Consider the following 13,119-nt stretch of genomic DNA (forward strand, 5'->3'; position numbering starts at 1 on the left):
AACTAATTAGGGTAGAGAGATCATAACAAGTTATCAACGTAATGGTGTCAAAATATGACAATAAGGACGATTTAACAGATACAGAACAGTGTGGTAGGTTTACATGTAACATGACAAGAACCCATTGAGGCCATGTTAATGGGGACGGAACTTGGCTATCAATTTCTGCTCAGTGATTCTGCGTTATGTATCTCGAAGGCTGCCTACCCAAAGATCGCAGACTGAATGTCCTTGACCACCGAAATGTTCCCCGACCGGAAAGGGAACATTTCTGTGTAGTGATTGTCACATGGTATCCATTCATTGTTGTCATCTGCGTGGTCTCGCCAATATACCATGCCTCGGGGCATCCTTGTCTGCAGTGTATGAGGTGGACAACATTAGCTGAGACACATAAGTATCTGCTATATATGTAGTGGGTGGTCTTCCCATGAGTGACGCTCTTATCCATACCGATGATCTGACATGTCTTACATGTGTTGCTGTGGTAGGGTTGTCTGGTGTTGTGGCTATGTTCTGAAGGCTGGATAGTTTGTGGTGAATGATGGTCTATTTAAGGTTTTGCAGTTGTTTGAAGGTGAGAAGTGGAGGTATAGGGATGACCTTGGGATCTTCGTCGTCATGATGACTTGTTCTTCGCAATCTTCAACATGGTGTAGTTTCTCTGTTCTGGCAAATTACTGGGTCACGGAGGGTACTCTATCGGTTGTGTCCTGTGTCTGTTCTGAGGAGGTTGAGGTTTCTGACTGTGACACATCAGAATTGATGGTCAGTGAGTTGAGCATAGTATCCCTTTTATATGAGGGTGTCTGTCAACATTAAGTTTCCGTTGCATTCCACCTTATCTGAGCAGATCCTGTGTATGCACAGGGCTTGTCCATCAGGGTATTGTACTTGTGACATCGTGTTTCTAATCTATATTTACATTTCCCCTTCAAGATTTCAGTTATAGATTATAAGGTTCCATTTGTAATAACATTGATCTATGTGAATCTATTCTAATTGTACACTGCAAAAGGTGGTAGTTTGTTTTTTGTGCTTCACTTCTGCGTTAGAGCATTCTTCAAATTGATTTGGTTTTCTGTATTTTAAAAAGTAATGTCGACATGATTTGTGGCATATGCATGGATTAAATTGTATCAGTTTTTTTTTAAGCCCACTTCACCTGAAATAGCTCTGGGTTTTGACTCTTTGTGCATATGAATGTTTGGCAATTCCAGTTCTTTCTTTTGAGTAATTGGTGTTGCCTTTCAGGTTGTAAGACAAGTACCCAACGCAGGAGTATTTTGAGTGTCACTGACATTAGTCTAAACAATTGAAATTGCTACTTATGGCTATCTCAGCACTCCTTTTTGGCTGCATGTACTTATTATTAAAAATCTCTTACATGCACTTGCGTTTAAATTTGTTGTGCATGCATATTGACTGACATGGTAACACAAATATGCTATTTTCAAAGTACATTTACCAGATACGGAATGGTTAAGGTACACAAGCACACCATGTAATTTGAGCATTGTGGTCATGAATCTTGTTTTTCTTATTTAAAATTACTATTAAACACATCTGGATTCTCAAGTAAACAAATATATTCAGCAATTTGTTATGCAAATAATCCAATTATCCAAATAAATACTCAGCAAGGAATGCAATATCTAAAAAGAGAAACAGCGTTCACACTTTGGATTAATGAGTTTGTTTCAGAGCTGGGAAAAGTCAGGAAAATAATAGATCTCGGGTGAGTGTTTTTTTAGAAAAGAGGGTGAGTAAATGAATCAAAGGAAAGTCTGATGCGTTGGAACTCTAGTTGGTTGAGCAAGGTGAAGATTAGTGGCAGTGGGACCAGAAATAAAAGGTGTCCAGAGATGGTGTGAGTAGCTGTTGTCTGGAAAAGAAGTTCCTTCTTAATCAAATAATAAAAATAGATTACCATCAATAGTTCAGAAAATTTAGGGAACAAGATTAAAACTTAAAACTAATCCTCGTACTTTAATTTAAGTAGCTGTCTATTGGTTCTTAATTATTCCGATGATCAAGTTGTTTGATTTACGAGATATGGAATTTAGCTGACTGAGATTGTAATGAGCATTAAAAATACACCAGAGCTGAAAATGTGTTGCTAGAAAAGTGCAGCAGGTCAGGCAGCATCCAAGGAGCAGGAGAATCGACGTTTCGGGCATGAGCCCTTCTTCAGGGCTGCCTGACCTGCTGCGCTTTTCCAGCAACACATTTTCAGCTCTGATCTCCAGCATCTGCAGTCCTTACTTTCTCCATTAAAAATACACTAATTAGTCTCTATTATTTATCTGGTTTTGTTAGGAAATATTTGTATACCTGTGTTGCAAGTATATGCTTATTTCCTTTTGATTTTTCTTAATGATATTTATGAATTAACTTTTATAGTACAGCACAATTGACTGATTTAAATGAGAATGAAGTTCTGCTACTGGAGCATTTCATCAGTTTGCCACAATTGAAACAGATCTGCACGGACAAAGATGATCTGATTAATTACATCGAGGAGCTAGCAAGTATGTTTAGTTCTGCTTGTCATTCTATAAAATTTTCTTTGATTAATTGGTATAGTATCATAAACTTATTTTTGTTTCTTGAAAGAAAAAAACCTACAACTTGAACCTAAGCTGGAAGCAGAAAGACAAGAGCTGTTAGATAAAGTAAGACAATAGCTATTATATTTTTGTTTTTATATTGTAAAAATTATATTCTTTGTAATACTAGTTATCTGTTTTCAGTATGATCAGCTAACTCAACTGAAAAGTAATTTTGAGAAAAAATTGCAAAGACAACATGAACTAAGTGAGGTAAGTGATGCTTCCTGTGTGATGTCTGTCATTTAATAAAATGTTTGAGGCTATTTTATAAAGAATGTAATAGACATTTAGAAATGCATAATGTAATCAAGCAAAATCAGCATGGCTTCATGACGGGGGACATTGTATCTGACAATTTTATGAAAGTTCTTTGAGGCAATCAAAAGCTTCATAGGTAAAAGGGAACCAGAGATGTAATCTCTTTGAATTTTCACAAGATGTTCTATAAAGTACCATAAGACTACTTAATAAGATAACAACACATGGTCTTGCAGATGGGCAAAGTGATCTCATGCAGTTTGGTAAGAGAAATAGAAGGTTACTGTTTAACACAGATGAGAAGGAATTTCTTTTCTGCATGTAGTGTATCTGTAGAATTCTTTCCCAGAGTGGGTTGTAGAACCTTTGACCTCAAGTATATTCTAGGCTGAGCTTGGCAGATTTTTAATCTCTGAGCAGACTCAATGAGCTGAATGCCCTACTACTGCTCCTGCATGTTATGGTTCATCTTTTTGCTTCACTGAATATTGTACAGTTCAAAATTTCAACCAAATACTCTTTGTCAAGATTGCAAATTTAAGAGGCAAACCAATATTTATACGAGATAATGAGAGTGCTGATTGGTTGATTGGCAAGTGGAATCTTAACTGAATTAACTGAACTACATGCTGCATGGGGAGAGGGAATAATATAATGATCCAAAATGATTGATATTTTCTGTTGTGAGTGAAATCAAGGAACTTTTCTCTGTTTAATTAAAGAATTATTAACCAATGTTGCTCTACAATGACCCAATCCATTAGCCCTAATTATTTGTAAATTGTCAAAAGTATAAAGGAGGACTGGGAATGTTGATTTCCTGTAGAATATGAGGTAGAACAACTTCTCTCCCCATTTCCATCCAGCAAGAGGTTAAATTGACAGCTTAGCTAGTGGCCAAACTGGAAAAGGTAGGCAACTACAAACTGGGACCATTTCTTTTCCCAGATGATCCCTGGCGATAGAAGGGGATACGATCAGGAGCAGAAGATCAGAAGAGTTCAAGGAGAGATTGAGATGGGTAGTTGCGGTTGAAAGGATAGGGCCAAGGAATTTCTGTGGAATGGATGCAGCACTCATCCTCAGGGCTCACAAGAAATGCTTGAGGGTGTTCGCTTGTGGAGTCAGTAGCTTTTGACTGCCTTTGACTACTGAGTTTCCCAACCAGTGGGAGACCCATTCAGCTGCAATTAATTTTAATTCAGGCTCTCAATTACAGTGTGGAGCCTGTAGGTTAATGAAATGTTACACCTCTACCCTATTGAATATCCAGACAATATAATATCAGCATATTGCAAAAATCAATGTATGTGTGCTTCATATGCTGAATGCTCTCTGTGTTGAACTGTAGAATTCCCCCCCCTCTCTGGAGGAAAGAGAAGTGTAATTGCAGCAGTCACCTAGAATTTGCAATACCCAGGAGCATGGATTAAATGTTGTTAAACTAAGCTTTGTACAACCTGCAAACCTTCAGTATGTGTGAAGTTTTAATAACTGAACTCTTTTTGGATCTTCAGAGCTGCAGTTTAAGTGCCCTGCAGGCCAGGTTGAAAGTAGCAGCTCATCAAGCAGAAGAAGAATCTGATGTGATTGCTGATGAATTCCTCGAAGGCAAAGTTGAAATTGACGACTTTCTCAACAGCTTCATGGATAAAAGAACAGTATGTATCAACTTTCTATGATTTACACGGTGATCAGATTTCTTGGTATGAAATGTACTTAGTTTCAGTATGTTGAAAAAGAATACTTTGAACACACTCCTATTTCAAAGAAACAGGTACTGAAGAATAGTCTTTTCTGGTTGTCATTTATTTCCTCGGGTCAGTATTTCCCCACTGGGGAATCGAGGCTTTGGTGAGACAGGAAATGAGTTACTTGCTGCAGAATTTCTAGTCCTTGATGTGCTCTTATAGCTGCAGTGTTTCTGTGACTGGTGCAGTTTCCAGTAGATGGTAACACCCAGGATGTTTGATAGTGAACAATTCAGTACTGAATGTTGATTGGGTCATCTTTTGTTGGAGAACCTGATTTGATACTTAAAAATGAATCATTTAACATTGTATTTTCTTGGTAATTCTTCGTGTAAATTAATTCCCAATGTTAGTTGTTTCTTCAGATTAAAATTGTTAAATTATTGCTTGAACTGTGTGAAAGAGTTATCACCATTTCTTAACAATGTTTTGGAACTGCAAATGGTGACATTAGACTGTGTCTACCTTCAAGTGAATTCAGCACCTGATCGTTTTTAAGCTCAAGCAACTGGTTGGCACTAGCTTTATCATTTAAATTCAAGGCTTTACAGCCTCATGATCAGTCTATCAGTGACTAATTCCAGGAAATCGTGTTGTCTGTATAGGACTTTGAGGCCACAGCTAGAATATTATGTGCTGTTCTGGTCTCAGCACTTGAGGAAGAAAGTGACTCCCTGGAGGAGGTGCAAAGGTGATTCAACAGGATATTGGCTGTGATAAAGCATTTTAGCTGTGAAGTGAGTCTGGATAAGCTCTAATTTTCTATTGAGCAGGGAAGGTTGAGGGGGGCAACCTGACGAAGGTGTATAAAATTGAGGCATGGACAGGGCGAATAGAAAGCAGCTGTTCCCCTTAGTTGAAGGGTCACTAACAAGGGGGCATAACTTTTAAGGTGCAAGGCAAGGGAGTTTAGGAATGAGTCTTGCATACAGAGGGTGAGGAGGATTCTGGAGTGCATTGGCTGGGTGGGTAGTTGAGGCAGGAAACCTCATGACCTTTTAAAAAGCATTTAGATGAAAACTTGGAATATCATAACATTGAAGCTATGGGCCTAGTGCTGGCAGGTGGGACTATAAAAGATTTAATGTAGCTTTGGTGGTACAGAGTTGATGAGCTGAAAGTATGATTCTAATGTTATACAAGTGGCATTTATTTATGACTTTTAATTGAGAAACATTTACCAAGGAACCCATTGGAGCATTATCTGATACCAAATGGAAATACTAGGATACGTGATGAACTGATCAGAGTTTTAAAATGTTTAAAGAAGGTGAAGCGAACAGTTAGGGATAGAATTCCAGAGTTTAGAGCCCTTGATATCTGAAGGTATAGGCCCCAATAGTGGCGTGAAGATTGACCCAGAATTGAAGGAATACAAAGTTTTTACAAGGATTGTAGGGCAGGAGGCAGTTGGAGATATAGGAGGGACAAGGCCACATTATAAATTGAATGAGTGTTTTTGTATTCTCCTTCAATATTGGCTGAGCTGTCTTTGGAAATGGTGTAACTCAATAGTCTTGAAAGAGTGAAGCTCAGCAATGTTTTATAAAGTTCCTTTCAGGAGCTAACAATGAAACAAGAATTGAATTGAATTTATTGTCATGTGTACTGAGGCACAATGAAAAGCTTTGTCTTGTGAGCAATAAAGGCAGATCAGAGGTAAGTAGCATAGATAAGTAAACAAAAGGTAAACAGTGGCAAAAATACAGGTAGAGGCAAATTTTGTGAGGCCATTCAGTATTCTAACAACAGTAGAGCAGAAACTGTTTCAAAACCTGCTGGTGTGTGTGCTCTGCTTCTGAACCTTCTCCCTGATGGTAGAGGTTATGGAAAAATATTGCCAGGGTGGGATAGATCTTTAAGAATGCTGTCTGTCTTTCCTTGACAGTGAGCCTGGTAGATGGATTCTAAAAGTGGGAGGTTGGCCTTTGTGATTGTCCAGGCCGAGTTCACCACTGTCTGTAATCGTCTCCGATCTTGAATGGTACAGTTGCCTTACCAGGTAGTGATACATCCAGACAGAATGCTCTTAATGGCACACCTATAAAAGTTAGCAAGGGTATTCACCGTCATGGCAAATCTCCTCAGCTGCCTGAGGAAGAAGAGATGTTGGGCTTTTGTAACCAGTGTGTCCACATGAAGAGTTCAAGAAACCTTGTTGTGGATGACCACTCAGGAGAAGAAATTAAGTGGTCAGAGGATTAACAGGATTGGAATTGCGTGAAATAGGTAATGGGTCAAATGGAGAGGGCATTGATGTGTCCCCATGGCTTCTAAGTTAAATATGTAGTTTAGAAATCTTTTAAGATTATTTGGTTTTGGCACAGTATTATTGCAGAGTACAGTGTTTCGAATTAAGGATGAAGAAGGGCTTATGCCCGAAACATCGATTCTTCTGCTCCTCGGATGCTGCCTGGCCTGCTGTGTTTTTCCAGCAACACGTTTTTCAACTGTTTCAAATTAATACCAACTTTACTATTCTTGAAGTGTTGGACATGAACTCAGTTTCTGGCACTGTTGCATGAGAATATACAATAAGTATCGACATTTTTGGAAGGTATACCTAAATTATCACTTGCTTGCTTTGTTTCACCAGCTTTGTCACTGTAGACGGGCAAAGGAAGAGAAGCTTCAGCATTTAATGACACATGGACAGTACCTCACACAATAGGTAAAGTTTAATTGAGAGTTCACCAAGAATCTTAAGGTAGAGAAATGAAAATGAAATACTTAATCATTGAACACCTGATGAAAATATATATAGTCATTTCTGATTTGATGTTCATGCCAAATGTTAATGTACGCTGTTTCCATACTTGCACAGGAATTGGAAGTTCTGATATATTGTTTCTACAAAGCTTTACTAATAAAGCATCCTCCTGTATTTGAATATGTTAATTATTTTTTATCAAATAAGAGTTTAAGTCATACATCATAGAAACAGACCCTTCAGCACATTGTGTCTGTGCTGATCAATGAACACCAAATTACATTAATCCCATTTACTTGCACTTGGTCCATTGCCAACTGTACCCTGACACTTTAAGTGATCCTACAGATGTTGCTTAAATGTTGCAAGAGTAACTGCCTCCTCCACCCTCTCGGACAGATCATTGCATATTCCTATATTTGCCCGAAACATCGATTTTCTTGCCCCTCACATGCTGCCTGACTTCTGTGCTTTTCCAGCACCACACTCTGATCTCCAACATCTGCAGTCCTCACTTTCACCTATTTCTACTACTGTCTGGGTGAAAAAAGGTTTCCTCAGATCTCCTTTAAAACTTTTGTTCCTCACCTTAAACTTGTGCCCTCTGGTCTTATAAACATCTGACATGGGAAAAGATTCTCATGATCTACCCTGTCTGTGCCCCTCATAATTTTGTATACTTCAGTCAGATTCCCCCACTACCGTCCTCTGCTCAAAGGAACCCGAACCTAGTCTATCCGGTGTCTCCTCCATATCTGAAACTTATGAATCCCCTCGGCACCTCTCCAGTGTAATCACGTCCTTTCATTAGTGTGGTGACCAGAATTGCAAGCAGTGTTCCATTTGTGGCCTAATTAATGCTTTTTATAGTTGTAACAGGACTTCATTTCTCCTGTATTCTATATTCTGGCTAATGAAGGCTAGTATTTCATGTGCTGCCTTTACCCTATCTGCTGACGCTTTCAGGGATCCATGGACTTACACAGAGGGAATCTCTAGGTACCTATCATTCATTGTGTATATCCATCCCTTATTAGACCTTCCAAAATGCATCACCTCATTTATCAGGATTAAATTCCATTTGCTATTGCTCTGCCCAATTTATCAGACTGTAGCCTGAGATCATCATCATCACTATCAACAACACCGTGAAATTTCATGTCCTCTGAAAGCTTACTAATAATACTTTCACATCCAAATTATGTACATAACAAACAGCAAGGGCTCCAGCACTGATCCCTGTGACACTCCACTGGACATGGGCTTCTGAACTCCAAAACATTCCTCCAATATCACTTTGCCTCCTACTTATAAGCAGTTTTGGATCCAGTTGACAAATTTGCCTTGGATCCCATGTGCTCTTCTTTTGGACCAGCCTTCCATGTGGGACACTGTTAAAGGCCTTACTGAAGTCCATTTAAACCACATCAACTGCACTAGCCTCATCAATATACTTAAGAGTTTTATTGAAAAGTGATTTTAAATTAGTCAGACAGGATCTCCCTCTATCAAATCCACACTGATAATTCCTGGTCAATCCCTACCTTTCCAAGTGTTGATCAATCTTGTCCTTCAGAATTTTTTTCCAATAACTTCCTTACCACTCATGTCAGACTAACTGGTCTGAAGTTATCTGGCCTATCCTTGCTGCCACTCTTGAACAAAGGAACCTCTTTAGTTATCCTCCAGTCATCTGGCACTTGTCCTGTGGCAGCAAAGTACTAAATATCTCTGCTGATGCCCTGCAATCTCCCATACCAGTCTGGGGTGCATCTCATCAGGCCCTAGAGAATTATGTATTTTTATGCCCACTGAAATATTTAAAGCGTCCTCCTTACTAATCTTAACATTGTTTAGAACCTCACCCATCCCAGCTGAAATCCCCAACTACAATGTCTTTCTCCTTTGTGAATGCAGATGAGAAGTACACATTTAAGACCTCACAATGTCGCCTGGCTCCATGGACAGGTGCCCCATTAACTTCTCATAGGCTCCATTCTTTCCCTGATAATGCTGTTGCTCTTAATATATTTATAAAATGCCTTGAGGTTTTCCATAATCCTATCTGACAAAGATATTTTGTGGCCCCTCTTGGCTTTCCTAATTTCTTTAAGCACCACGCTACACTTTTGAAGGGCCTCCCTAGCTTTTGTTATGCGATACCTAACAAATGCTTCCTTGTTTGTCTTTATCATATTCTCAATATCCCTTGACATCCAGGGTTCCCTGGATTTCCTGGCCTTGCCCTTCACTTTTGGAGGAACCTGCTGGCCCTGAATTCTCTATTATTTTAAAAGATTCCCACTTTCCAAATGTAGACTTGCCTGTGACTTTACCAGATCCTGTCTCATGATATTGAAATTGGTCTTCCCCAATTTCGATACTTCTGCACTATCCGCATCCCTTTTCATGATGACTTTGGAACTTAGTTATGGTCACTATCCCCAAAATGCTCACCCACTAAAACTTCAACCATTAATTGATCGTTTCAAGTCAAATAGGGTTTTAGACTTAAGTCTCTAAAGTTCCTCTCCATGTATTCCATTCAGTCCCATTTTGCTGTTCTTTACCCATAGCATTTTAGTATTATTTTTGAAATAACTATTTTTATTTTAAAATGAACTTACACATTTTAGACCATTTTTGGAAAAGATTTCTACATTCTGACCACCCCTGTTTTTTTTTCAAATATCTCCACATTCTTGGTTTTATTCACTAATTAAGTAGGTAGCTTCTCACTGACCACGAGGCAAAAGGATCAGACTAATGATCTGGAGCTGATGAGATGCATCCTAAAATGTTAAATGAAGTAGCTAAGATGATAGTGGATGGCCTGGTAATAATCTTCCAAGAATCCTCAGATTCTGGAAAAGTTTGAGGATTGATAAACTGCCAATGTAACAAGCTTATTCAAATAAGGATGAAGACCAAACAGTAACAGTAGGTCAATTAACTGTTATTGGGAAAATATTTCAGCCTATTATAAAAGATGTAATAGTACAGCAATTAGAAATGTCATATGATTAAGCAGAGTCAGCATGGCTTCATGAAAAATCATGTTGATTTTTTTTATTATTCTTTTGAGGCAGAATAAAGAAATGGAAAGCACTGCATATAATATATTTGCATTTTCCACAGGTGTTTGATAAGTAGCCGAACATATAAAAACCTTAAGAGCCCATAGTGTTGGAGGTATACTAGCATTGATAGAGGATTCACTCGGTAATTGAGAGTCTGACAAAGTTGGAATGAAGGGGTCATTTTTAGGAGGGCAACCTTTTAACAGTGGAGTGCCACAGGGATCAATGCTGGGGCTGCAATTATTTATGTTATATGTTAATGACTTGGCTGAGAAAAATGCATGTACTAAAGCCAAGTTGCAAATCTGACAAAAATAAGTCAGAAGGCAAATGATGAGGCTAAGACACAATCTGCAGAGGGGTATAGACAAGTAATCAAGTGGATAAAGGCTTGGCAGATAGACTATAAAAAGGGGGGGTGGCGGGGGAAGAGAAATGTGATGTTATGCATTTGGCAGGAAGAATAGAGGAGCTATTATTTAAATGGAAAAAGACTACAAAAACCTGCAGCATAGAGGGATTTGGGAGTCTTCATGCATAAATCACTAAAGACTACTCATAGCAATTCAGGTATTATTAGAATCCCTACAGTGTGAAAACGGGCCATTTGGCCCAACAAGTCCGCACCAAACCTCCAAAGAGTAAACCACCCAGACCCATTCCCCTACCCTATTACTCTGTTTCCCCTGATTAATGCAGCTAACCTACACATCTTTGGATAGTGAGAAGAAACCAGATCCCCCAGAAGAAACCTGCGCAGAAGCGGGGAGAAGGTGCATGGAATGTTGGCCTTTATTTCAACCAAAATGGTGTATAAAAGTAAGGGGTTTTGGTAAAACCATACAAAATCAGACTACAGTTGGAATACTCTGGACAGTTTTGGTCCCCTTTTCGAAGGAAAGGTATACTGGCATTGGAGGCAGTTCAGAGAAGGTTCACGAGCTTGATTCTCAGTATAGAGAGACTGTCCTATGAAGAGAGTTCAGTAGGTTGTGCCTGTACAAATTGAAGTTTAGAAGAACGAAAGGTGGCTTTATTGAAACATACCAGATTCTTATGGGATTTGACAGGATGGATGGAGAAAGGTTGTTTCCCTTTTATGGGAGAGTGAAGGCTCATGGGACATAATCTCAGAATGAAGGTTTGTCCATTTCAGTCAGATGACAAGGAATTTTTTGAGGGTAGGGAAGCGGTGGAATTTTTTTTAATAGCAGAGGCTGGGTCTCTAAATAAGGCTGAGATAATCAGTAAGGGAAAATCCTGGAAATGGAGTTGATGGTTATCAAATCAGCAATCTGTTTAATAGATGTGTGCTGGTAATGTAAAATATTATTCAAAACAGTTGAAATTTAAAATTTATCATTGTTCAGTTGCTATCATGGTGGCTCAGTGGTTAGCAGTGCTACCTCACGGTGCCGGGGGCCCTGAAACTGTTCAGAATTCAGAACAAGGGACATTAGATTAAGAATTACAGCAAAAGCCATTTAGAAGTAGATATTTTCTCAGTTTAGTGGAAATCTAAAACTACCTGTGAAGGGTGCAAAAATGGATCAGTTCCATTTTTTTTGGGACTAAGATAAATGGATCGTTCTTGAGTTAAGGTACTGAGGGGTTAATGGACCAAAGGCAACTTTAAAGAGGTGTGAGAAAGATCAGCTGTGATTTAACTGAATGCCAGAACAAGTATGAAGTACTCAACGGCCTATTTCTGGTATTTGATTTTGTTTCTCCCCCATTTTTCCTAAATTAATAATGTTCACTGGACTAAGCTTTTTTTTTTAAATTTAATCTCCATTATGCCCTAGACCCCCTCTCCTGAGGAGGTCAACGTGCTCAACTTGCATGTTAACGTGCAGAAAGTTGGGATTCAAGCTTGGATATAAGCCAGCAATCAGGCAGACAATTTCTTCTACTACTTTATCTACAGTGTGGAAACAGGCCCTTTGGCCCAACCAGTCCACACCGACTCTCCAAAGAGTAACCCACCCAGACCCATTTCCCTCTGACTAATGCGCCTAACACTGTGGGCAATTTAGCATGGCCAATTCACCTGACCTGCACATAATTGGATTGTGGGAGGAAACCCATGCAGACACTGGGAGAACGTGCAAAATCCACACACAGTCACCCAAGCCGGAATCGAACCTGGGTCCCTGGTGCTGTGAGGCAGCATTGCTAACCACTGAGCCACCGTTTCCTCTGATTGTTTCCACAACCCCTTCCAACCCCCGATCTCACCTGTACAAGAAAACTATTTAATAATAATTCTCATGTGATAGGAAATGACGTCTCCTTTTCAGTGTGCTGCAAGTAAACTAATAGCTAGGATAGCTTCCTCTTTGACCTTTTTTCTAACAGTATTTAAATGCTTATAATTTTTTAAAGTTTTTCTGCAATTAATGATTGAAAGTTTGTAATTTTTTTTTAAAGTTCAAAACTGCTTGAAATTGTTATAAAATGCTACCCCGAACAATGACAACCTGTTTGACCTCGAGGGGCATGACTACTACTAGTGATGCCACTGGGGATATAGATTCACCAAGATTATGCCTCAGTGTTAGGTCTCAGATCTATTTGTCCCTAGAATTCTTCTGGAGATAGAAGGGTGGGTTCTTGCTGCAGCCTATCTACAACGTAAATATAGAGATTTTGATTCAGTCAGTGCAGAAGATTGACACTTTGCCATGATAGAAAATTGAGACCATTGT

At 39.0% G+C, this 13,119-nt stretch overlaps 1 protein-coding gene across 3 annotated transcripts in view; it reads left to right on the forward strand.

The window, feature by feature from the left end:
- Positions 1-13,119, forward strand: part of vps37a (VPS37A subunit of ESCRT-I) — a 96,501-nt gene that overhangs the window by 32,018 nt on the left and 51,364 nt on the right. For all 3 annotated transcript variants that reach the window (XM_072570131.1, XM_072570123.1, XM_072570114.1), the window contains exons 7-11: positions 2,404-2,531; positions 2,617-2,675; positions 2,754-2,822; positions 4,388-4,531; positions 7,218-7,292. In XM_072570131.1, the coding sequence (XP_072426232.1) occupies positions 2,404-2,531; positions 2,617-2,675; positions 2,754-2,822; positions 4,388-4,531; positions 7,218-7,292 (475 nt within the window). The remainder of the gene's footprint in view (positions 1-2,403; positions 2,532-2,616; positions 2,676-2,753; positions 2,823-4,387; positions 4,532-7,217; positions 7,293-13,119) is intronic.

Source organism: Chiloscyllium punctatum, chromosome 1 (genome assembly GCF_047496795.1).
Source record: "Chiloscyllium punctatum isolate Juve2018m chromosome 1, sChiPun1.3, whole genome shotgun sequence".
Lineage (NCBI taxonomy): Eukaryota > Metazoa > Chordata > Chondrichthyes > Orectolobiformes > Hemiscylliidae > Chiloscyllium > Chiloscyllium punctatum.